The sequence below is a fragment of the Natrix helvetica genome, assembly GCF_964273705.1.
Source record: "Natrix helvetica genome assembly, chromosome: 1".
In the NCBI taxonomy this organism is placed as follows: Eukaryota; Metazoa; Chordata; class Lepidosauria; order Squamata; family Natricidae; genus Natrix; species Natrix helvetica.
The window spans coordinates 32,279,513-32,306,644 of NC_138548.1; the positions used below are offsets into that span (position 1 = coordinate 32,279,513).

Consider the following 27,132-nt stretch of genomic DNA (forward strand, 5'->3'; position numbering starts at 1 on the left):
TGAAACAATGCAAAACATTAGTTCATTCGAAATATAAAATATACATACCCATACATGTATGTTGTAGTTCCACTCTTTAAAATAGTTTTATTCTTGAGTTGCACTTGATTTTTATTTGTTCTATAAAAGTAGGTGGGGGCCTCTTTAGTTTTTTTCTGATTTAAATATTTATTTTACAATTACCATTTGTCATTTTTAATAAGTATAAATTTCATCCTTTCCCCATTTTTTTGTTTTTTTTCTTTATTCATAGGGTCTTTATTAGCATTGACAATTAAGCATTGACAATTAATTTCCATTTTGGTGTTCTAGCTCCCTTTCTATTAATAAAGGAAAATATTAACAAACACAAGTTGAATAAGTAACAATTTCAGAATAAATGCCTACCGGTTCTTTTTCATTGTTTTGGAGAAGGAGAATTTAGAATGGTTCCTTAGGTTTTGACAGATTTAATAAATCTACTTTGTCCCTTAACATCTTCCTCCCACCAATTAAAAATACAAAATAAATTCATAAAGATGATTCCATCTACTCTGTGCCTGATATAAGAAAGCCTTTCATAGGGGATATGATTCTAATTCCTGTTGACTTTCGTAGGGAAAGGGATTTATGTGAAAATCTATGGAATAATGTACTCTATAAACTTCCATTGTATATTCTCTGAAACAAAAATATCCTACTGGAAATTGATGAAAGGGAATTACATCCCCCTCCTTAGAAACAAAAAAAAACTGTTACCATTTTCAAGTTCCAGACAAATCGAGGTTAGCTTGATTTAGGGTACTCACATTGCATTGATATCTATGGCATCTGAGGCACCATATCACAAAAATGCAGTAGTGATTTTAAATGAAGCATTTAATTCTTCAGCTAATTTGACTAAGTATATATCTGATCTACTATATATCTAGTTTCCCAGGGGCAATTTAACACTGCTGGTGGTTCATGTTAATTTACAAGACCTATCTAAGTCTTTTTTATGTACTGAAATAAATCTATATTCTCTATTTTCAGTTGAGTCCAAATATACTTTATAGTTACATTCATTCCAACATTTCTCTCATCTTCCACAATTTTCTTCCCTACAAAGGTTTTCCACAAAGCTACTGTCACCTCAAGCCTCATTGGACTATATGATATTTTTGTTTATTTTTAGGTACCATGCACATGATTTTTCACTTATTTACATTTATCCCATTTGAAGAGAGATTACAGTAAATCTTCATTGTCTCTTTTTGTTACTACAACTTTTAATTAGACTTGGTCATTCCTAAATTAAGATGGATTTACGTATAGTTTAAAAAGTGCATGCTTTTTTTTCAAAAATCTCACTGTTTATATTTTCTGGAGCGAGGGACAGGAGGCTCCAGTAGAAGGTATTAATACATCCAATTGGCCACGAGACTGGGATGAAGCTGAAGCCACGCCTCTGTGCTCCACCCTTGACTCCCAGTTTCATCTCATTCCGGCCAAAAAACGAGACCTATTTAATTTTTCTCCTGTGAAATTGATCTCTACTGAACCCTCCTTGCCTCTGCAGCCTCTGGAAAATTTCTCCCTGCTAGGGCCAGTAAGTACCTCTGTGTGGTTTCCTTCCTAGCCACCAAGGAGGTTGTTTGGAATTGCTGGGGGCTGGGAAAGCTCGATTGGCATTGCAGTGGCCATTTTGGACTCCATTGAGCACATGGCGCCAGTCCTCGCCCCCTGGGCGATCGGGAGGCTTGCGGGTTTGGGCTTTTCAGCTCCACGGCTTCCCGTCACTAAAATACGCTGGCTGAAATCTTCGGCGGTTGGATTCGAGCCACGGCAGCTCCAGAGCACTGGAAATGGCACGAAGAGTCCCTTCGGAGGTTTTCTTTGGAGCCGTGCAGATGCGGGAAAGTGTGAGGGCGTCCGGAGTCAAGTCAAGCCTCGGCGGCAACCCCTAAAACATACCATGCTCGGTGTTGACATAGGGGCTGCCTGGATGGGGAGGAACAGCCTTCTTTTTGCCATGGCTTATTCTCTCTATTTCCTGTGCAGTTGAAGAGGGAGATTTGGAGGCTCCGCAAGGAGGGTGAGTACTATTCCCATGTGGCAAAGATGGCAGAGGAGGCGGGAAGGCACAAAGCCATCTCCAAGAACTTCTCTACAGCAGAGAAGTTGAGGACTGAGCAGGGTAGGCTCAGCGCTTCTCCCTCTCGCTCTAGATCTCCATTGGGGGTGGGTCTCCACCTGTTCCCCCCCCTGGGCTCCCCGGATTCCCTAGTGAGGTTTTTTGGGAACGTTTCTCCATCACCACCCCTTTCCCTGGAGGACCAGGAAATGGATCTGGAGGATTCCTGCATTCATGAGGATCCCTCAGGGGATCAGGCCTTGCCTAGGCCTATTCTGGCTCCCTAGACTGACGCAGCTCAGGATCCTGGGAATTCCTCCTGGGATTCCCTGGATGTGGATAATCTTCCCAGGGGGTTGCAGAGCCTTATTTAAAGGGCTATCTCCTCTGGCATTGTGGCGGGCTTCCAGCAACAGGCAGCTAAGGCCCAGGTAGCGGATCAAGGCAAGACCCATAGGACTAGCTCCTCTCAGGCATGCCCTTCCTCCGCTCCAGTGAGCCGCCCCGTCTCCCCTTCTCTGGTTAGTGAAGGTTCAGTGTCAGGGGAGAAGACCCAAAGGGATCCTGACCTGTCTGAGGACGAGGAGGACGCTAAACCAAAATCTCCGGCCTTTACTGGCCTTTCCCCCCCAAATTTATTCCAATCTCTCCTGCGCAAGGCTCGTGCTACTGCACAGGTAGAAGAGGGGGAGGGGAGTAAGGAAGCAACCAAAGATGGGGCTAAGGAGGGGCTACAGAGGGGTCTGCAGCAAAGAAACCTCGGGGCCCGGTTTTCTCTGAGCCCAAGGCTGTTAAGGAAGAAATTTCTGCTCCTCACCTCTTCCTGGAAGTGGTGAAGAAACAATGGGAGAAGCCTGCAGCTTTCCCTAACCCTAGCAGTAATGATAGATGTTTTTATAATATTGAGCCAGATTTTTCCCAAGTCTTGCAGCTGCCCACTTTGGACCTACCTGTGGTTGCGTTGGCGTCTCCTGCTTCTCTGGTGGCAAAGGATGTGGCTGACAACCTGAAGGTGGATGACAGAAAGGAGGAGATGACTCTCAGGCAGACGTTCCAGTCTGCGGCCTGGGCCATCAAGGCTGCGGCATCGGCTTCGTTCTTTAATCGCACGGCTATTTTGTGGATGGAGAAGATCCAGGAGCGCATTTCCCCGGAAGATGTGTGGCTGCACCTGGACCTGAACAAGTTAGTGGAGGTAGCTCAGTTTTCGTCGGATGCCACGTTGAATGCCATGATGTTTGCTTCCAGGGCTATGGCATCGTCCGTCACCTCTCGTCGTCTTCTTTGGGAGTTGGCAAGCAGACAGCAAGTCAAGGTGGCAGCTGGCGTCGGCTGACTATACCTGTTTGGAGCTACTCTTGACTCGCTCCTCATGGAAGACAAGAATAAGAAAAAAGTCCTACCCACCTCGGCGAAGAAGGTGGAGCAAAAGTCCACTCTATTCTACCGCAAGCCCTCGTACCAGCCTCAGGAACAGGAGGCTCAGCAGAGCAGGTACTCTTCCCCTAGGGGTAGTTCAGAAACTAGTCAGGGAACAGGCGGAGCTGATCCTGGCGGAGGGCCTGGTTTGCGGACCTCATGACTCTGTCGGTCCGGCCTCCATGGCGGATTCCGGAGGGGGAGATAGAGCTGCGCCAGGGGAAGTTAGTTCACCCATAGCTACACTGGCTACAACTAGCCATGTGGAGATTGAGCGGGAGCAACTGAGGGAGGCTCACCTGTCGCTACGGATGATCAGGACCATAGAGGCCTCGCGCAGACAATCCACTACGAGGATCTATGACTCCACCTGGGCTTCCTTTGTGACTTGGTGTCAGGCCACCCAGGTAGTGCCCACCAGGGCCTTTGTTCTACAGGTCCTGGACTTTGTCCAGGACGGGTTGGATAAGGGGCTTTCCCTGGGCACTGTGCGTAGGAAGCTTGCTGCGCTTGCTACATTTCTTCCTGGTGAGGGTCCTGTTTCCCTCACCCAATTACCCATTGTTAAGAGGTTTCTTAAGGGGATATCCAACTTGCGACGCCCAGTGGTCCATAGGTTCCACATAGGTTCCACATGGAACCTCCCTACTGTGTTGCGTGCTCTCATGACCACGCCCTTTGAGCCATTGAGGACAGTTAGCCTGAAGCTCCTAACTCTTAAGGTGGTGTTTTTAGTGGCTATCACGTCGGCTAAACGAGTGTCAGAGTTGGGGGCGCTTTCCTCCAGGGAGGATTTGTGTGTGTTCCACAGCAACAGGGTTGTGTTACGGTTAGATCCAGTTTTTATGCCAAAGGTAAATTCTATTTTCCATCGTTCCCAGGAAGTTGTGCTTCTGGACTTCTATCTGGATCCGGTTAGGGAACATGAACAGCAGTGGCACTGCCTGGATGTTCGGCGGGCCCTGCATATATATTTGAAGCAGACGGCCTCCTTCCGGAGGTTGGAGGCACTGTTTTTGCCTTTCCAACCTTCATCGCTGGGTAAAAGGATTACATCTTCCACCATTAGTCAGTGGATCCGCTTATCTATTGCCCTGGCATACGAGGCCCAGAAGTTGCCTGTGCCGGCCGGTATTACGGCACATTCAACGAGGATCGCTGCCACCTTGGCAGCTTGGGCCTCGCAGGCTCTGATAGACGATATTTGCAGAGCGGCAACGTGGGCTTCACCATCGTCATTCATTCGGCATTACAGGTTGGATGCATTCGACTGATGCGGCGTTCGGACGTAGGGTGCTACAGCAGGTCATTGCAGATCAGTAGTTTTCCCGCCCATGGGACTTAGGTTTGGTAGGTCCCTCTACTGGAGCCTCCTGTCCCTCGCTCCAGAAAATGGCAGTTGGTCTTACCTGAACTCCTATTTTCGGTGCTGGGACAGGAGGCTCCAGTTACCGCCCTAGATTAGTTAATGTAGCTGGGGTGGGGGGAGTTCTCCTTTGTGCCTTGTTTTCAGGTCTCGGGGGAGCTCGCTTCGATGAAACTGGAAGTCAAGGGTGGAGCACAGAGGCGTGGCTTCAGCTTCATCCCAGTCTCGTGGCCAATTGGGTGTGTTAATACCCTGTACTGGAGCCTCCTGTCGCAGCACCGAAAATAGCAGTTCAGGTAAGACCAACTGCCATTCTATCATTACGAGGACTGTCATTTATTTATATTCCTTTTTGTTTAACTGGATGCTGTCCTGAAAGAGCACCTGTCCTCTTAAACCTGATCTCTAAGGTGACTTTGATGGTAAAGTTATTACAAAACTTTTGAAGGTAAACAGTGACTCTGTTTTTACAACAGACTAAATCATATTTTCATTTTGCTTACAGTGTTTTCTGCAGTCAAACCATTTATGAGATTGTGGTTAAAGAGCTGTGCCTTACCAAATTTATAACTAGGGCTTCATTTCTTAACATGTTTTACCCACGATATAGCAGGATGAAAATGAATAATAGGCTTTGCCAGAAGAAAGATAATGAAAAATGTTCATTAGACTACAAGTCATTTTGCACAGAAAGTTAGAAAGTTTTTAATTGATAATGAAATCATAACATGCAATATACTGTATATTGTTGGATATATTTGACAGAGTATGTTAATAATAAAATATTTAAATGAAGAATGCCCTACTACAGATAGCAGGAATGCTTGCATAAATACAATACAATACAATACAATAGTAGAGTTGGAAGGGACCTTGGAGGTCTTCTAGTCCAACCCCCTGCCTAGGCAGGAAACCCTATACCGTTTCAGACAGAGGCTATCCAACATCTTCTTAAAGACTTCCAGTGTTGGGGCATTCACAACTTCTGGAGGCAAGCTGTTCCACTGATTAATTGTTCTAACTGTCAGGAAGTTTCTCCTCAGTTCTAAGTTGCTTCTCTCCTTCATTAGTTTCCACCCATTGCTTCTTGTTCTGCCCTCAGGTGCTTTGGAGAATAGTTTGACTCCCTCTTCTTTGTGGCAACCCCTGAGATATTGGAACAATGCTATCATGTCTCCCCTAGTCCTTCTTCCTCTTAAGCTAGACATAGAATAGAATAGAATAAATTTAATTTGTTAGCCGCTCCCTCTCCAAAAGGACTCGGGGCGGCGTACAATAAAAACCCATACAAATATACATATACATACAATACATATACACATACATATAAACACATACACGTACATGTACATGGAGGAGGTAACAATCGTTAAATGCATACAATAGTAATAATAGAATTAAAATTAACAATTAAAATACCCTCAGTTAAAATTACAAATTTAAAAAAGACTGTCAGGAGCATACCCAGTTCCTGCAACCGTTCTTCATATGTTTTAGTCTCCAGTCTCCTAATCATCTTTGTTGCTCTTCTCTGCACTCTTTCTAGTCTCTCCACATCTTTTTTACATTGTGGCGACCAGAACTGAATGCAGTATTCCAAGTGTGGCCTTACCAAGGCATTATAAAGTGGTATTAACACTTCACGTGATCTTGATTTTATCCCTCTGTTGATGCTGCCTAGAACTATGTTGGCTTTTTTGGCAGCTGCTGCACACTGCTGGCTCATACTTGAATGGTTGTCCACAAATAACATAGCTTGCAAATTATTTCCTGTGGCTGGTTAATGATCAAATGACTCAATACAGGATTATATTCCTTTAAAATAATATTTTAGCTTCCGGTTCCGGCGGCTGACGGCGACGGGCAAGTCCTTTGCCCGCTCCGGCTCCCCGGTGGGCTTCCCCGCTTCTTGGGGGGCACAGGATGCCCCGGAGAGGCGTCCTGCCGAAGGAGCGGCTTGGCGGGGGACCCTGGCATCGGCGGCGGCTGGTGCGGGCCCCTCCGCTTCGCTCCAGGCATCGGGGAGCAGTCTCGGAGGGCGCGCGCGCATCTTCGCAACAGGCTGATCGGACGATGTAAAAATAGAAGGAAGCAGCGGCGGTGTGGTGAGGCGCTTCCCCCCTTCATTCCCTTTTTTCTTGACTTGATGGACCTTTCAGCAATTTAAAATGTTAAACTTTCGGATTTCCTTGGAGGCGTGGCTGGAGGGAGGGGGATTTCCCCCCCACTTGGACAAGCGGCTTGGAAAAATTTTGCTCTCACCCCCAGGGGAAGGAGGAGGGGGGAGAGCCAACTAATGATGCCTCACCCCTGTAAAAATGATTCTTCATTGGATTTAGCTCCATAACGTATTGATGACCTGAGAACTTTGTGAACTTTTAAAACTTTACTATGCCTCTGAGCCCAAAGCTGGCAGGGCAAGATGGCACACTTCCGTTGTCTTCATGAACTGTGAAACCTGACTCCACCTTTAAAATTCAGGCTTCCGATCTTTGTCTTCGTGTCACCCAGAAGAACCTCTTGTGGATTGTTATTTTTTGAAAACTCTGGGGGAAAAATTTCTCTCTATTGCCAGACTGACTAAAGAATTCTCTTCTGCTTGGATCTTCTGCCTCCTGGACTCATCTGTCTGCTCTACTTCTCCAGCTGTCCATTCTCCATACTGACTGATCTCTCTACTTTATAAACTATGTCTCCTAAAAGACCACCCCCTGGAAAACCTGGCTTTGCTACTTCTGCCCCGACATCTGCAACATCCAGTCCTGCCACACAATCAAAGATCACAGAACTGATGCAACCTAAGAGTACAGAGATGGATTTGCAACAAATGCTTCAGCAACTTATACAGGGCCAGGAAGAAATTAAGAAACAATTAAAGGAAATGAAGGAAGAAATTAAAGAGAATCAAGTCCAAATCTACAAGAACTCACAGAGACTGGACCTTGTGGAGGGTGGGGTGGCGGAGGTGAGGGGGGGGGGTAGAAGCAGTGCAGAAGGGAAACAAAGAACTTGATATCCAGCAAATGAAAACAGAATTTGAGAGAATGTCCTTTTATCTTAGATTTCAAAATGTCATAGAAGCAGATGGGGAAAATATAAGGGACATTATGACTAACATCTTGGCTGAATACATACATAAAGAAAAACAACAGATGGAATGGGAGATAGATCTGGTTTACAGAGTGAACTCAGCTTATGCTAGAACACACAACGTACCCAGGGAGGTCCATATTAAATTTCTTAGAAAAAGCACAAGAGGTGAAATTCTGGGTGTACAAAGAGGGCAGGCACTGACATATCACGATAGGGAAATAACCATTCTGAAGCAGATCCCCAAGAAAATTAGGGAAAAATTATTCGCAATTGGCGAATAAATTATACCAGAAGGGGGTGTGGTTTAGATGGTTGATGCCTGAAGGTATGTTGATATTCTGCGAGGAGACAAGAATTAGAATTAACACACCCATAGAGGCACAGGCCTTTATGGAAAAAAACCAAAACAAACCTAGAAAAAACAGAAGATTCTACAACGGATACGCAGGACACGGGAGGGGCCGGAGCTCTGCCAGCGGGGGGAGAAGGGGCAACACCAAGAAAGCTCAGATCACAAAAATGAATAAGAAAATCACATTGTTATAAACAGACCGAAAGTAGTAATGGAATTATATGTAGATCATATACTACAATGTATAAACTGATTGAAAATATTATTAGAATTAATATGCTGATTATATATGATTATGTATTAATGTTTTATACTCAGATGTATTCTATGAGTTTGGAGGGAGGGGGCCCCTGCCACACTTTGCAACTGCCAAAATTTGTATACCTTTCCATTTACCTTTTCCCCTATAAATGTTAAAAAAACCAATAAAATTATTTTTAAAAAATAAAAAATAAAATAATATTTTAGCCATAATGTATGTTTTGAAGCAGATAACATTTAAATCCTTGGAAATATTGATTGATATATATGTAGAATTTTTGGTGTAATATTAAAAAAAAGTGTTATGGCACTTTTTATGAATGTTTTTAAGGTTCCTAGGGTAAACTAATAATTTCTCATAACCCCATATGGAGCTTCTTTTAGATGGAGCTCGTATGATTGTGAATTAGTTTCTTACTTCAGCTTTTTTTAGTAATAGCTTTTAATACTGTTTTGATATTATTCTAGATTGTGTTTTTATATGATGTTAGCCACCTGGTGTCACTGTAGCAAAATGGGCAGTGTTACATATCCAAGTTTTTGTCTAGAATGACCTGCTTATGTGGTAGCGTAAGCTATCAGTGAGTGATGTCCCAGAGTCACTAAGGCAGTGCTTCTCAATTATTTTCTGTCATGCCCCCCCTAGGAAGAAGAAAACATTTCCCCCCCCCCCCCGCGCGACTGTAAATAGTATAATTTGTCTATAAAATTGTTATAAGTACACCTCTGCATAACATAGCACACCGGTCTTTCCTCGTCTCCCACCGTAGTCACATGCTTTCTTTCCTCTTTCCCTCTTACTTGTCTATCCTTCCTTCCACCCTCCCTTCCTCCTTCCCTTCCTTCCTGCCTCCCTTCCAGTTCCCTCCTTCCTCTTTCCCCCTGCCTGCCTGCCTGCCTTCTTTCCTCTTTCCCTATCCTCCTATCCTTCCTTTCTCCCTCCCTCCTTCCCTGCCTCCCTTCCAGTTCCATTCTTCCCTCCTTCCTTCTGCCTCCTTCCTGCCTGCTTGCCTTCTTTCCTCTTTCCCTCTTGCTTGTCTATCCTTACTCCCTCCTCCCTTTCTTCCCTCCCTCCCTGCCAGCAGCTCCTCCAGCATCCCAGGGGCGAAGGGGTGGCGGTGGCAAGATCGGGCGACCGCCGCCCCTTTGTCCCTTCCCCAACAGCGGCTGTTGCGCTTCCGCTTCCAGACGGAATCCTGGCGGTGGAGCTGCTGGCGGGGAGGCGAGCTACCTGCATAAAGACGCCGCCGAGGGCATGGCAGAATATATCCCGGCTTGAAGTGGCAGCGCTGGGGACTGCTCAGAGACTCATCAGAGCCGCGGGCTGGAGCTGTGCAAAAAGTCTGCTTGGGCTGGGGGGGGGGGGAAGGGAGGGAAGCCTGGGATAGCCATGCTTCCCTCCCTCCCACCCCCGCCCGAGCAGGCTTCTTGCACAGCTCCAGCCTGCGGCTCCAATGAAAATCCACAGTCCGAAGTGCTGCCACTTCCAGGCGGGATATATTATGCCTCGCCCACGCCGCCACCGTTGCACCCAGATGGAAAGGGAGCCTTCGCGCCCCCCTTTACGGAGCCTCGTGCCCCCCCAGGGGGGCGCGCCCCACTATTTGAGAACCGCTGCACTAAGGGAACTTCCCAGATCATTGGCCCAGCATCTTAACTACTAAATCATCATTTCTGTTTCACATTGGCTCCCAATCTCCAGTACCATATATTAGAATATCTGCACTACAAGTATAGAGATGAATCTGTTTTGTGGATCAAATTAAGTCCCCTACATAACCTGCTAGGCTGGATAATGTCAATTGCTAGCCTTTGAAAAGGGATTTGTTTTGCTTTAATCTGTTCTGTGATGTTTGTATTAATTTCTGGTTGAAAAAATAAACCTTTATATAGGAAATCACATTTGCATTTCTTACAGAATTTTTCTCTCTCTGAAATTCTAAAGGAACAGGTGAAAGTGACAGGGGGGGGGCTATAAAAGTCAGAGGTGATTATTACAGTATTGGCATGGTATTAGAATAGATTGTCTTCCCAAGTCTAGCATTCTCCCATCTCTCATCATTATTGTTTGTCTGGTAATGGCTACTGGGAATTACAGGCCAAAATACCCAAGAAGGCTGAATTAGATCACTGAGGCCTTGTAAAGTCGGTGATAATCTTAACATCAGTCAGTTAAATTGACTTTTCTTTCCAGCTGTGAATATTCAGGCACATTAATGATCCATAAGGTCTTATGATGTGGATACCATATTTGATCTAATTGAATCTGGATTTGTGTTTTATTGCACAAATATCTGAAAATATTATTGTTCAGTGCAACAAAAGATTCAAGGACCATTGTTTATTTCTGAATAGTTTGAACTTTAGTTTGCTTTGTTTATACTAATTCCAAATATTTTGTTAAAAGACACATAAATAAAATACAAACCTTTCTCATGCATAGTAACATTTTAAATATTTGTATAAATATACAAAGCATGCCTAAGGCAGAAGTCTATAAATCTGCAAAAGCAAAACAGTTGAGCTTCAACTGACATTGTGTGATTCAACGTAATGAACTAGGTAGGACTATACTACTACAGTTCCATTTTGAGAATCTTTTTTATTTGATAAAGGAACCTATGGCTTAATTTATATATATGTATGCATGTATGTATGTATGCATGTGTGTGTGTATATATATATGTATATATATATATATATATATATATATATATATATATATATATATATATATATATATATATATATATATATATATATATATATATATATATATATATATATATATATATATATATCCTCCTCCCCCCTCTCTTTGTCATGACAGTTTAACAGCAGATATGTTTATCTCCACAGATTTGAAAGAATACATCATGGGAGCTTTTCTAGACAAGCCAAAGATGGAGAAGCACAATGCCCAAGGGCAGGGCAATGGACTACGCTATGGGTTAAGTAGCATGCAAGGTTGGCGAGTTGAGATGGAAGATGCACATACATCTGTGATCGGCCTGCCCAATGGACTTGATGGATGGTCTTTTTTTGCTGTGTATGATGGACATGCTGGATCCCAAGTTGCCAAATACTGCTGTGAGCATTTATTAGATCACATCACATGCAATCATGATTTTAAAGGATGCGGTGCTTCACCATCTGTGGAAAGTGTAAAGACTGGAATCAGAACAGGTTTTCTGCAGATCGATGAACAAATGAGGCTACTCTCAGAAAAAAAACATGGTGCAGACAGAAGCGGGTCAACAGCCGTGGGAGTCTTGATTTCTCCCCAACACACTTACTTTATCAACTGTGGAGATTCTAGAGGTTTACTTTGTAGAAATACAAAGGTTTATTTCTTTACACAGGATCATAAACCAAATAATCCACTGGAGAAAGAACGTATACAAAATGCAGGTGGTTCAGTAATGATTCAGCGTGTGAATGGATCTCTGGCTGTATCTAGAGCGCTTGGGGACTTTGATTACAAATGCGTTCATGGGAAAGGTCCCACAGAGCAGCTTGTCTCTCCAGAACCTGAAGTGTACGAAATTGAGAGATCAGAAGAAGAGGATCAGTTCATCATATTGGCTTGTGATGGTATCTGGGATGTTATGGGAAATGAAGAGCTGTGTGAATTTGTCAGATCAAGGCTTGAAGTCACTGATGATCTTGAAAGAGTTTGTAATGAGATAGTTGACACCTGCTTGTACAAGGTAGCCAGAAGTTCTGAAGGAAATGCACTTTTATTACATGGTTTTACATGGGGGGCTAAAAATCTATATATGCTATATATAATTTTGGAGAGAGTTCCTTTGTGGCACAGGTGAAATTTAGAAAGAGGTACTTTGCCAACTAATAAATTGGCCTGGTTATTTTTCTTCTACATTATTAAGATCATACAATGCCAATAATGTGTTTATTTAAAACTACTTTTACTTTGCTAACATATTGCTGAATTTGCATTGTATTTTGTATATTTTTACAATATAGAAAATGGGTAGTTAATTTATAGAGCTAATTTGAAAATTACTTTTTATATTGTTTTGCAATGTTTCACAGCGCCTTTTTTTTAAAATGGTGCAAAGGTCTTGTTTGATAGATCATAAGGAATTCTGAATCAGTTCAGTTCATTTACTATTGTTTTTTTAAAATCTTAACAGCCTTGGGAAGCTACAACTTTAGACTGAGAATTGCTGGTGTGTGCAGTGATATTTAATTTCTATGTTGGGCTGAATTTCGTTATTTGCTTTGTTTTTCTATTTAAAAAAAAATCATCTATGAGATATACCGAGTTTCCCCGGCTCCCGTGGCTTGGCACCTTCAAAATGCCAGTGAATGGCGTTCTGCATGGCTGGAGAGGGGGGTTACGCGAGCAGCTGCATGGCTGGAGAGGGGGGTTACGCTCACGTGCCTCCCAGCCTCATGATGCCCTGGCCCAGCTCTCCCCGCAGAGTCAGAGCACCTCTGCTGCTGCCGCTGCAGCATGGCTTTTTCTGCGGCTTCCAAACCGAGTCTTCTGGCAGTGGCTGCTCTGGGCATACGCTCTATGGTTGTGGCCCAGCTGCCGGCACAGAAAAAGCCGCGGCAGCGACGGAGGTGTCTTTCTCTGCAGAGAGAGCTGGGCCAGCGCATCGTGAGGCTAGGAGGCGCGTGAGAGCGGAACAGCCGCTCGTGTAACCCCCCTTTCCAGCCGTGCAGAGCACCATTCACTGGCATTTTGAAGGCCCAAGCCGCGGGAGCCGGGCGGCAGCGAACAGGTGCTCACGCGGCTTGGCGATACCCCTAGGTTAGTTAATGGCGCTGTGCCCGACTGGAAAGGGGGTTTGCTGGGTGGCTGCTCGTGAGCGTGGTCGCTTCATGGCTACTGTGTTGCGCTGCTGCGACAGCGCAACACAGCCATTCGCCCATGAGGCTATGCCCAGCTCTTTGGAGCCTGCTCGCAAGAGAGCAGCCACCCGGCAATCCCCCTCTTCAGCTGGGCACAGAGCCACTCACCAACCTAGCAGTATCCTGAAGGCACCAAGCAACGCAATCACCTTTGCCTCCCCCCGGTTCCCGCGGCTTGGCACCTTCGGGATACTGCTAGGTTGGTGAGCGGCGCTCTGCCTGGCTGGAGGTGGGGGGTTGTCCAGGGGGCTTATTTGCGGGGGAGGGCTTATATTTTTGCCCACCAGAAAAATGTGGCATGGCCTTATTATCAGGACATGTCGTAATTTTGGGGAAACACGGTACAGAGAGTTTGAGTTGAAATATTAACTTAATAATTAGAAAGATCCTGGTTTAAATTCTTCTAATTATTAAGCTAGTTAGAAACAAGTGAATAAATTACCTTGATAATCATCAGAGACAATTTATGTCTTACTTTTAAAAAATAAGATAGATATATCTATATTCTCCTAACTATAAATTAAGTTGAAATGAATTTTTATGTGAAATTAAATATTGTAGAACAGTGTTCTCTTTCATATCTTAAGCTATCCTTTTCTTTCATGCTGTAAATATGAAGATACAATTGATAGACTTACAAATAGTGTGCTTAGAAATGTTTTTTAAAAAATGTGAAACTACTTCTTCCTTCCCTTTTCAGGGTAGCCGAGACAACATGAGTGTGATACTGATCTGTTTTCCAAATGCACCAAAGGTATTACCGGACGCAGTGAAGAGAGAGACAGAGCTGGACAAGTTCCTGGAAAGCAGAGTAGAAGGTGGCTCTTTAAGAAAAAAATAAGTAATATAATTTTAAACAAAACCTGGACAGCCAAGTTTTAAATATTTGTTTGTTTTTTCAATTAAATCCTTACGTGCCATGGGATATTTATGACACATATCACTTAAAGGTACTTTTGTTGCCTTTTGTTACATGTGTAGGTATATCCTATTAAAATATGGGTCCTTGACTGTTCTGTTTACAATAGAGGAAAACACAGATACTGTACAACATTTTTGTTAGAACCATTATCAGCAATAAATTTAGGTTCCAAACAATTTCTAATTGATATTAAAAGAGCATTTAGCTATCTTAATAGTATTAAATTTAACAGAATACTCATTAAATATATGTATGAATATTTGTTACAAATGTGTGATAATTACAAGACAGCATAGTCGTAGTCTTGTAACTTGATATTAATACAATTTTGTACAATGGAATTCAAAAACTATTTTGATTTAAATCTTATTTTGGTTTAAATCATGCATTAAAAGATGCATGCCAATCTCTTATATAGCGCCTTTGATATGTGCGGTGCAATCCTGTGCTTTTATACATGGATTTTAAGTATGTTCAAAAGTAAGCTTTTATTCATATTACTAGTTGTAAAGAATACTAGTATGGACAAATATGCATTTCTTAAAAAGAAGGAACAGTGTGAAATTAGATTAAGTCAGAATTCATCATACCTTTGAAATAGATGTAATGACCAAATTTTATTACATTCAATTTATATGAATGTAAATTGAAGGTGATTTAATTATACATTAAGACCATGGAATTATGAGTTTGAATAGTGGGAAATTTTGTCTGCTTTATTGACCTTTGAGTTAAACATTTCATACCTTTTTAATGTTATAAAAGCTAACTGTCAGTTGTAAGCCTATCTACTAATGTTTGAGATCTTAAAATTCTCTTAGTGAAGTACCAATACGTCAGTGTGTGCTACAGTGGTTAGGAGACTAAGGTAGAAATCAGGAAACTTCTGGTTCCTGTCTCATCTTTATAATTACCTCATTAGATGGCTCTGTCAAAACACACTTCGTTGAATCTCTCCCTCCCATTTTCAAGAGGGGAACATAATACTGATATATCTGACATAAAAAATACACTAAGATAATGTTTATGAAGTGTTTTAAACCCCTGAAAGCACAATGTGATAGTATTAAATGTAATATTCAAAGCACATGAATGTTACACTGGAGGAAATCCAGATAGTGATTGCTAATACTGCATTTTTTTCCTACAGAATCACAGTCTTTGCTTATACGATATATTGCAAGCATAGTAAGTGAACGTAATTAATAAGAGTGGAAAGAAGTATTATGTAGTGACAACCTAGTGAAGCTGTGTCTTATGATAAAGTCTATATATTATCTGGATAATAGCAATAGCACTTAGACTTATATACTGCTTCACAGTGCTTTACAGCCCTCTCTAAGCGGTTTACAGTGTCAGCATATTGCCCCCATCAGTCTGGGTCCTCATTTTACTGACCTCGGAAGGATGGAAGGCTAAGTCAACCTTGAGCCAGTGAGACTTGAACTGGTGGCAGTCAGCAGAAGTAGCCTGCAGTACTGCATTCTAACCACTGCGCCACAACAACCAGACATTGGGCAGTTTTCTTTATCTTGAGATAAAATTATGTTCAATGACTGCAATCCAAGAGTTCCCCATCCTTCCAAGTGAAGACCTTATTCTTCCTAAAAGAAAATTGCTTCTAAGTTTAGAGTATTGATTTTGGCATGCAAATACTTCAAACAACAGGATTAGTTACGACTCGGCTAGTAAACTGTTTCAGTATACGTTTGTTCGCTTTTGTGCCCCCCTTGATTTCGATAGAACACATTTCAGCAAACCCTGAGTTATATCATGTATTTCCATCCTCCCTCCCTCCCTCCCTCCCTCCCTCCCTCCCTCCCTCCCTCCCTCCCTCCCTCTCTCTCTCTCTCTAACACACACCAAAAAGACAACATAAGCATTTTGCAGTGTTTTGAAGTTTCCTGTTTAGTCCTCCACAGAGCATCCAATTACTCCTTGAATTTTCCTTGAGTTCAAAAGTAGTTTGATGGATTTCAAAAGGGATAACTGTGCCAAAGAAAACTGCTTGTAAATTACAGGCAGTATTGCCTGGTTTCTAACTTCAGGAGTCCTGAAGAGCAATTGAGACTAGAATTGTTTTTGAACTAGGAATGGTTAAAATTTTAAATATGTATTAAACCGGGGTATTGGCCTCTCTTGCTCTATTGAAAAATAATTATTCTGATTAATAGCTATGTTCTCTTTTGCACAATTCTTGGGAATATAAAACTGTTTGGTACAAGAAATGATACAGCTGCTGACTCATCCAATTATATGCTTAATATACTATTTCTATTAAGATTCCAGAAAAGGCAAACATTAAAATTTAAAATCACCACATTTAACACACACACACACATGTGTGTGTGTGTTTAATTGAAGTAAAATTGAAGGTTTTAACATTTAATAATAGGAAAATGAGCAATAAAATTAGTTATCTTTTTTTAGGATGATCAAACTTCAAAAAAAAGTCAACTTTAGGATTCATATTTATTTTTTGAAAAGCTGCTTTGTTGACTGAGTTACACTACTATAATATATTATAAATTATGCCTTTATCTGTGTTCTGATCAGATATATTTATTTTGAATACATTTAATTATAGTTATGTAACAGTATTTATGACACTCAAAACTTTAATACTAAATGTGGTTCCTTAAAATTGTATTTCAAAATGTTCTTCTGATATGCTAGATATTAGGACTAGACTAATAAAATTAAGTCCCTCAAATACAGCTGAGATTGCAGGCCTCAAGGAGATTTTCTTAGAGCAAATTTTCAGTTTAGTGGGATTCTCACGTGTAATATTTCAGGAGTTACACTGGAAAATTTCACTATTTAAACATGTGTTTGTTTCATAGATGGTTATTAAGTATGCTGTAATACCCATCTTCAGTAAAACACGTATATTTATATAGAGAGATTTCCTCTTACTGAGAAAATGGTATAAGATTTCTGGATACCAGAAAGTTCTTGTTCTCTCACATTTGTAAAGATAAAGTATTTCCCAAACCTTTTTTAAAAAGTACAGTGCCCATTTAATTATGGTACTGTAAATTGCATTTCCAAGCTCCAGCTGTCCTTCAGTGATCTTTTTGTACTACATTTGGGAAAGTATTTTAAGTTAACAAAAAGCAGCTGCAAGCTACTATAAAACCAAGGCCAATAAATTGGTTACATTTATGCCATAAATTATTTGTGACTGTTCATATTTCTATTTAGTTCAAATGTATTTTAATGGAGAATGTATTTAAAATGTACTACAGCTTTAGGTTCTGAAACTGTGTAGTTTAGGTAAATTGAAATCCCTTTATTTTTGTACAAAAGATAACATAGCCTTAGAATGGTGTAGCCAATACCAGATGTTCACAATTCACAATAAAATACTTTATAAAACAATTTTGAAATCTTTGTTCTTTATTTTGTGTTCAGTAGTAGACATTTTTGCTTTAAAAAGTTGATGAAATTAAAATTCTGGCCCTACAGTTTCACCTTTAAAATATACAAGTAGTCCTTGACTTCCGACCACAATTGAGCCCAAAATTTATGTTGCTAAACAAGTTAAGTGAGTTTTGCCTCATTTTATGATCTTTCTTGCCACAGTTATTAAGTTAATCACTGCAGTTGTGCAAGTTAGTAACACGGTGGTAAATTGAATCCAGCTCCCCCATTGACTTTGCTTGTCAGAAGGTCACAAAAGGTGATCACATGACCCTGGAACACTGCAACCGTCATAAAAATATTCTAGTTGCCAAGCGGCAGACTTTTGATCACATGACCATGGGGCTGCTGCAGTGATCCTAAGTATGTAAGACTGTTACAAGTCAATTTTCAGTGCCGTTAGAACTTTATAAAGTCACTAAACAAATGGTTGTAAGTTGAGGACTATCTGTACTCACTCTCCTTTGTCTCACAGTACATCCAGGATCCTAGAAACTGTAATTAGTTACCCTCACCCCCACCGCCAAAAAAGTAGTTTCCTATGCCACAACAATTGACTTTTAAAACTTAATGTCGAGGTCAGTTGTTCTTTGAGAGAGGAAGCCCAGTGATTTCATTGCATTAGCATAAATCCCTTGAATGTAGCCTTATAATCAGCTCTTCAACTCCTGGCCATTGTGAAATACTGCTATTTTAGGATTGCAGAGGATTATTGTAAAGTTATATAACTACTTAAATTTTCTAATATGCTTCCTGTTGTTGCTATGTATTAGCCTACAGATGGGGCTAGAATATTTTTAAAAAGTTACTGTCATATACTTCAGAATTATTTCATCAATTGTGTTCTTGTTTTCAAATTTCATTTTTTTTATATAGATCAAAATTATAAAATTATTTCTTATTTTATTTTGAGTGGAATGTTGACATATATCTGTTTGGGAAACTATGGACCATAAGAACTTAATATACTATTGCTTGGTTAAATATGTTGATTTAAAGCTATTCCACAATTGCTAATAGAAACCCATTTGATGTTATTGATTATCCATAGTTAGACGCAAAATCATATGCACCCCTGGACTTATTGCATGTCTCTGCAACTTTCTTAAAAATATATTTTTTAAAGAAATTGGAATGTACATGTACTATTTATGTACAGTTGTTTACAGTTTCAAAATAAGAAAACTCTTATTATAGCAGATATAGAGATTTGGACACCCAATTGATTCACGTCTAGATTTCTTTATTATAAAATTGTTAGTAAGACCCATAAAGGTGATTGACTCATTCCACTGGACATGTTAACCTTTCAAAAGATATAAATACTTTTCTCTCTACTTTTAATATATGTGCATTTGAAAATAAAGGCAGTTTACTTTAAAAAAAAATAGAATAAGGTTGCAGCGTTAAAAAAAAATCCTCTAAATCAGTGTTTCTCATACTTGGCAACTTTTAAGATGTTAAAATGGCTGCCAAGGGAATTCTGGGAGTTGAAGTCCATCCTGAAGCCGAGTTTAAAAAACACTATTCTAACTGTTTCTAGCTAGCAATTTCAACTGTCAGAAACATGGTTAATAAATAAAAGTTACATGGAACATTTGAAGTGAAAGCAAGATCAGAAAAACCAAAACAAATCTTTCTTAGAGCAGCTCCAAAACTAGTTAACTAATAAAGCAGAATCAACAGACCTTGCAAACAAATACTGAAAAATGAAGGTGTCATTTGAATAATTTTCCACAGGTCCACTAAACAGTGTTGCTAATGCAATTATGATATGCATGGGAGAGTTGCCAAGTGAAAGCATTTTCTTTGCATGCATCACATAAGTTGCAGTTCAAAGTATGCAAAAGATCAGTGTGAAATGTTTTTGAGCAAAGTGCTCTGGATTGATTAAACAAAAACACACAGTAACAGGTTTTTTTTGGGGGGGGAGTATTTGCTGGGGGGAAAACACTTTGCTATCGATTAAGCACAGCAGACTTTGTTATGTTTTAAGTTGAATGGATATAAGTAGCACAGGAAATACTATGCAAATGAAAGCAACAATGGGTTTAAGTAAAAAGCAAAATATTATTGAAGAAAATGTCCCAATTAGTGAACAAATTGAAGCTGAAAAGAGATTGGATATGTCAACATCAGCAATCCAAAATATTCCTCCAAATCAACCTTGACAATACTTACAGGAAAGAATGTTAAAGATTTTGGTATAGACTTCACAGTCCCCAGACTTGAATATTATTGAAAATTTTGAGGGAGATTTCAAAAATGCAGTGTGCGCTAAGAAACTGAGGAATTTGTTAAAAATTTTCAAGAAACAGTGGGAAGAAATAGCAGAAACAAAAATATGCTAATTACAAAAAATGTTTAGAAGCAGTTATTTTTGCCAAAGGGGATGTAACGAAGTATTGATGGAAATGGTGTCCAAACTTCTCTTACTACTTACTTTTTTCTTATTTTATAAACAATTGAACATGAATATTGCATACACATTGTTATTTGCAGAAATGTTTCATGCAATTATATCACAAATCAAAGTAAATATTCACAAATAAAAATTGTAATCTTTTTAATGGTTTGTACAGGCAGTCCTCAACTTATGATTGTAATTGAGCCTGGAACTATGGTTGTAAGTTGGAGCATAATATGACTGGACCCAATTTTTTTTAACACTTTTGCAATGGTTATTAAATGCATCTATTTTCCCCAATGAGCATTTTTTTTATCAGAAACCAGAAATAAATGCCAGAAACCAGCAAAAGATGTAGCAATTGCAGTCATGTGGAAATGTATTATAAAGAAGAGCTGATTGCCAAGCACCCAAAATGTGTTCATGTGACCACAGGAAAGTGTGTGAGGCCATTGTAATTTTGAAAATGTGTTCTAAGTAGCTGTGGAGTGGCCCATCATAATTGGATAGTCATTAAGTGACCAATTGTAAGTCAAGGACTACCCACAGATCTGCATATCTATGAGAAAGAGAGCATGTGTGTGTGGTATCCAGTTAAGGAATCTCTAATAGGTAATCTCGGAAATACCTTGAACTGTATCTTAGAGGACTAGCTACCATGTAATAGAAACATTACTGGTAAAAATTATTTTTAAAATTATTTTTATAGTTTTTCTTGATTTTCTGAATATTGAAGCAGAAGAGCAGAAATTATTTTAGATTAGTTATTAATATTCTGAAAAACTAGATATCTATGAAATGTGCAGCTTTGATTATTCACAGACAGTAGATTGAAAGTGTTATAGGTCTTAGAGTTCAAATATTGTTTAAACTGTATTGTTTAATTGTAATTAAACAGTTTCTTGGTAGTTACCATATTTTTCAGAGTATAAGACGCACCTTTTTTCCTCAAAAAAAGGCTGAAAATCTGGGTGCATCTTATACATCGAATATAGAATTTTTTTGCCTCCCAAAGCCCTGTCCCCTTCACCAAAATGGCCATGCATACCCTTATGGAGGCTTTCAGGGAGCTCCTGGGGGCTGGGGAGGGCAGAAATGAGCCAAAAATGGGCCGTTTTTTGCCCCCCCCCCAGCCCCCAACAGCACTCTATAAGCCTCCGTAAGGCTATGCATGCAATTTTTTTGACAAAAAACAGGCCCGTTTTTGCGAAAAATGGGCTGTTTTTTGCTCCCCCCCCCCAAGCACTCTGCAAGCCCCCCCAAGGCTATTCATGCCTTTTATTTGAAAAAAATGGGCTTGTTTTTGCGAAAAATTGGGTCGTTTTGGGAGGTTTGCAGAGTGCAAAAACTTTTTTCTTTCTTTCTGAAAGCTTTTCAGCTAGAGTGATTGATGAGAATTACATTGATCAAGTGCTGTGCCAGCAGAAACAAGTCTTAGGTTGTCAGTGATTTCCTTCTCCAGCACATGGATAAATACACCTGGAAACATCTACCTACCTACCTACCCTCTCTCCCTCCCTCCCTACCTACTGTATTTCTCTCTCTCTCCCTCTACCTACCTACCTACTCACTCTCTCTCCCTATCCACCAACTGTATTTCTCTCTCTCTCTCCCTCTACCTACCTACCTTACCTACTCACTCTCTCTCCCTACCTACCTACTATATTTCTTTCTCTCTCCCTCTATCTACCTGCCTACTTTTTTAAAAAAAACCTTGCCTCTTCAAAACCTTGGTGCGTCTTATACTCCGGTGCGTCTTATACTCCAAAAATACGGTCGTACATTTTATATAATGAGCATAGGAATTTGAGTTTGGTGTAATTTCCATTATTTTATAATTCTTTTTTTCCAAGTTAGTATGTACTGAACTGTATGATTTTTTAAAAACTTTAGTTTATTAAAACAAAGACTATAGTTTATAAAACACTCTTCAATCATGCTGGAATTTGAATGTTATTGATTAAAAATTCTAATTGAATGTATCAGTAAAGAAGTGATCTCTTTTCTTCTGGTAATTCCAAACATTAACATGTCAGTATTCAGGGGTGCTAGAATACTGATATTTTTATGTAATAATTTAATAAATACATTACAAACATCTATCTATTTCTGAATGAAAGATAAACAGAATCAGGGATATTATGAAAAGGTAGAGTATCTGAGTTGCATTTCTGCTCAAATTTGCTAGGGCAAAATCATTAAAAAGGCAAAACTTTTGAAACCTTGGATTTTCTTTGATTAAACTAAATGTTGCAATGTTTTCTAATTGTGATTGAACTGAATTTACAAGAAGATAACTTCTGATTCCCAGAGATCATAAAGAAGCAGGGTGAAGGAGTACCAGATTTAGTCCACGTCATGCGTACATTGCAAACAGAGAGCATCCCAAATCTTCCACCTGGGGGTGAATTGGCAAGCAAGTAAGTTTGCACCAGTGTAAATATGCTTTTGAGTCTAAATAAGGTATATACCTTTCATAAAATCTGCCTTAAGGGTGATAAAGTATTTTCAATAACATCCATCTATAATCACAGTCTCTTTCAAATGTTAAAGCAAACGATGAAATAGAGGTGAAACTAATATAAATTGCAAAATGTTTCATGCTCAAAATGCATCCTTTTCACTTATGTATATTAAAGAAAAAAATGCATCCTTTTGAGTTTGAAATTAGCATGAAACAATCATTTTGAGTATGAAGCCAGATTGTTTCAAGTATTTGGAGTGTATTTTAAACTTGAAGCAATATATTTCTAATTTGAGGCAGGCTTCTTTCAAGATTACATCATCTTCCCAAAGCTCAAAATGACTTTTTTTCTTTTCTTTTTTTTTTTGAACTTGAAATGGGGTTTTGACACTGAAATAGTTTGTGTTGTTTTAAAAGGGATTGAATTCAGATCATTATAAACTTGCTGCTCCTGCTCAGTTGCATACTAAATGCTAAAAATAAAAGACATCAGTACCAGCTAATTAAGTGGTTTTTAAAGAGGCATCCTAACATTTAAATGTTTGTTATTTAATGACTTAATAATGTTAAAATTCAATTTATAAATGGTCTTATTTCAAATAAAATGGATTAATGGCATCCAAAATTTTATTGTCTAGAGAATATAACTTTAAAAGAGATAATACATTCAGCTGTGTGTGAAATTTACATCAAAATGTGGTATGAAGTTAAAATATTGTCAACTAGACAACTAGTAGAACCTTTGGCATTATATGACCTGACTTGGTTATATGTTCATTTCTGAGTTCAGCTAGTGTGTTGCATGAAGATAATTCAATGTCTTGCTTAATTAAGCTAGTTTGTTTGGTCCTGCCATTATTTTAGGTTACCAAATAGCTCCACAGTTTCTTTTTTTTCTTTGTTTGTTTTTAAGGTCATGTCCTTATTTTATTTTAGTACTCTGGAATTCTATTTTAAAACTTTTAAAAATCATGTTTGACTACTAGGAATTACTGTCCTTTAAAATTTGTTTTGTTTTGGTTTTTCTTTACCTGATTTAGACGGAGTGTGATTGAAGCCATTTATAACAGACTGAATCCTTATCGGAATGATGAAGCTGTGAGTATTGGCACCACCGAGCAGTTTTCCCTTATTAATTCTGACTGAAAAATTACTTCACTATTCAGTCATTAATTTTACTTTGTTAGTATAAATTGTATTCACTAAAATATTATTCTCACTATACTTAAGCTTAATAAAGTACTAAACTGAAATACCTTGGAAGATTTTACTGCTTTTAATTTAAATGACCAGCTATAATTCACTGACAGAAAACATACTGTGCTTTGGAGTTAGTTATTTAAGGGTGATGTTTGCTCTCAGTAACTTTTATCTCATGTTTTGTTAAATTTATAATTTGTTCCAGAGTAGAGAAAAGAAAATCAAAATCCTAAAATTATGGACATATCTACCACCCTTTTCAGTCTGGATTATCCAGAAATTGCTGTAATTTTGGGCGCTCCAGACTTTAAAGGGTTTGTTCTCTTTTCTTAAAGGACTCTGCAACAACTGATGATATGTGGTAAAATGCCATCTAAGCTGTGGAATTAGCACCAATTCTCCTAATGGAAAAACTTACCCAACCAACAATGATCCTTCTTAGCATCCGTTTCATACATGCTTGAAGGGAAGTGATGTTGGTATTAGTGAATACATCAGAAAACAGCAGTTCAACACTTATCCCAGGAATAATCTTGTTTTTGTGTGTGAAGCAAACTTCTGTAAAAGTGATACTGAAACTATGATGCTGTAAAGTGGACTCCAAGCAATTTTATGTTGTATGATTTTGTTTTGTAAAGTGCAGTTGTGGTTGTCCAGAATGCTTATTTCATAATGAGCTGTTTTACATCGTAAATGAAAGGCTTGGTTTGTTGTTTAACACAACAATACTCTAGCTCTTTCTATTTGTTTTTGTGGTTCTGGATTGCTGGGAGTAGCAACCTAGCCAGCAAAATACTCAGGAGGTGCATGAAAATTTTGTAAAGGAAATTTGATATAAAAGCAGATTATTGTAACTGTAGTATGGAAAATAACTGGAACACAGTTAATTTTCCTTCAGACTTTAATTGTTTTTTTATCTTAAAATTATGGCAGATCTAAAAGTCCCACTGAAATGTGTGAAAGATTTCAGCAAAAGAAGAAAAGTTCACCAACTTTACAAGATGGCTATTAAATAGATCATGGGAGCTAAAAACTTTGTTGAATTGCACCTTTTTTTAGAGAAAACTTTTACCTTCGATTAAGTATCAATTATGTTAAGAGATGGTATCTTTCTATATTTAGTAGGAGCATGCACCATTTTATTAGCCTGATTGGCTGGATTGGCTGCTGTTCCAAGTAAAAATTCTTTTAATTCCATTTTATCAATAAAGCTTGATTTAACAAGAAATTTAACAATAAATGTGTAACTTTCTCTTTCCTTTTGTCTTCTGAAATGTTCATAAATAAAGTGTCATGTTGATAAATATTTTTATTAAACAGTTGCCCATTTATGAAATGGGAAGAACTCTTGACTGTGCCCGAGGCACAAATGGAGTTTATTTTCTAATTAGTGGGAATAATATGCTTTGAGAAACAGAATGATCTTGTTACATGAGTTTTATTTCAAGATTTTAGTTTGATAGCATTCTACAAGCATAGTGTATACTTGCTTCTTAACTAAAATTAATTTGTCAGAGAGCCTGACAATCTTATTTTGACTGAACAGTAGGTGTGATTTGAAGTGCATAGATTCAGAATATTTAATTGTTGAGTTTAATTTGCTTTTTTTTTAAAAAAAGATGAAATAATAAAACTAATTTGACTTGAATTTTCCTCTACTGAAAACAAGATAACTTGATTATGTGTTTGCAGAACTACTGTTTTACGCACCTTGTATTTTTTTTTTGTTTTTTTTCAGTTGAGGGTATTGCATGATCATTATGTATTTCTTTAAACTTTCAGCCAACTGATGCCCCTCCAAAGGAAAATCCACAAAATATATAAATAGATAGTAACAATGTAGCTAGCATTTTTTAAAAGGTGTAAAACATACCTTTTTATAGGAAGCAATGTACAACTCACGTTTATATCCCTCTTTCCCTAATTTTCAGATATACATTTGTTTGTATATAGAGCCTTAAAACTATTGCAGTTAGGAAATGTTGAAAAAGTAATGTCTAAGGATTGTTATTATTATAATCGCAAATATTTTATTTCTCTTGTTTGGTTGTTTAATATCACTGTGTTCAGTTTCTACCCCTTTGAAGCATGAATGAAGAAAACATAAGCACTATTTGTATTTATAAATTTAGAGCAGCTTAGGTAAAGCAACAGCCCTTCATCCTACCTACATTAAATGCTTAAAATACAGTTTTGTTGAGTTCAGGCAATACAATTGTTAAGAATAACTTTGTATGCACCTAATTAAGAGGCTATATTTGAAGTACTAATCAATTAACAAGAATGGGTTGGTTTTAGAATTAGAAACAGAACTCAGATCATTATTTTTTGTGTATAGTGAAGTATACACATATGTAAAGGTGGCAAAATCTCAGATCAGAAACAACTTTTTAAAATTCTCAAATGGAAAGCCATATGATTAATATTATTAATTGTAATAATAGCACATGTTTAAAATTTGGTGTTGGTGCAACGTCTTAAAAGAAAGATGAGAACAGTTATTCTGCTATTGTTTACCATCGTTCTTAAAAGTATGAATTGACAGAAAAGAGGTACAGCAGTTGTACATTGGCCTACCTACGTTTGGCTCTTTAATGGGGTCAAGGCACTGTGTTACTAGATTTTATTAATACACGGCAATTTTACATATTAATCAAAGTAAAATTAAATTCATATAATCCATGGATTACAAATTTTAGTAAGGTTATTGTTCACCAAACTGCAAAAAATAAAAACTTGTGTGTGTGTTTGTTTGTTTTTCATTTTTGCAACTTTTTTAAATGCTAGAAATGTCTGAACACGTCAGGGGTATCCAGCATAGTTTAAAGAATTGTGTGCTACAGTATTTATTTCCCTAGCCAGAGGTGAAAGAGTGGATGCCTGTCTGCTGATGAAATAAAATAAAACAATGGTCCCAACTTTTGCCTTTTCTTTCTATGCATCTTGTTCTCTATACAGTATTTTTCACGGCATTAAATTTCTGGTATAGTTTCAATGGAGACTTTTGAGAACCGATAAATTTAAGTAATTTAAGGCAGTTCTGTGTTAAGTACCCTTAAACAATGATACTCCATCATTCCTTATTTTGGGGGAGGAGGGCGTATTTGAGTTTGTTTTACAAAAGTCATAAATAATATAGCAAGTATGATTTAGTTCCACACTATTAAGTACCCTAACATTTCTCCTTTTCCAAGCATATTCCAGGGAGCATACTTCTAGGGAAACTGACCCCGGAATGGAGACTTT

The 27,132-nt window shown here is 38.8% G+C and overlaps 1 protein-coding gene across 7 annotated transcripts in view; it reads left to right on the forward strand.

Annotated features, from left to right (window-relative positions):
• Positions 1 to 26,804, forward strand: part of PPM1A (protein phosphatase, Mg2+/Mn2+ dependent 1A) — a 35,340-nt gene extending 8,536 nt beyond the window's left edge. For 2 of the 7 annotated variants that reach the window (XM_081935711.1, XM_081935710.1), the window contains 6 exons: positions 10,532 to 10,573; positions 11,446 to 12,296; positions 14,171 to 14,288; positions 22,534 to 22,642; positions 23,727 to 23,784; positions 24,150 to 26,804. In XM_081935711.1, the coding sequence (XP_081791837.1) occupies positions 11,463 to 12,296; positions 14,171 to 14,288; positions 22,534 to 22,642; positions 23,727 to 23,784; positions 24,150 to 24,197 (1,167 nt within the window). In that variant the 5' untranslated portion in view covers positions 10,532 to 10,573; positions 11,446 to 11,462 and the 3' untranslated portion in view covers positions 24,198 to 26,804. The remainder of the gene's footprint in view (positions 1 to 10,531; positions 10,574 to 11,445; positions 12,297 to 14,170; positions 14,289 to 22,533; positions 22,643 to 23,726; positions 23,785 to 24,149) is intronic. The other 5 variants (XM_081935712.1, XM_081935709.1, XM_081935715.1 and 2 more) reach the window with 4 other exon arrangements.
• The last annotated feature ends 328 nt before the right edge of the window (positions 26,805 to 27,132 follow it).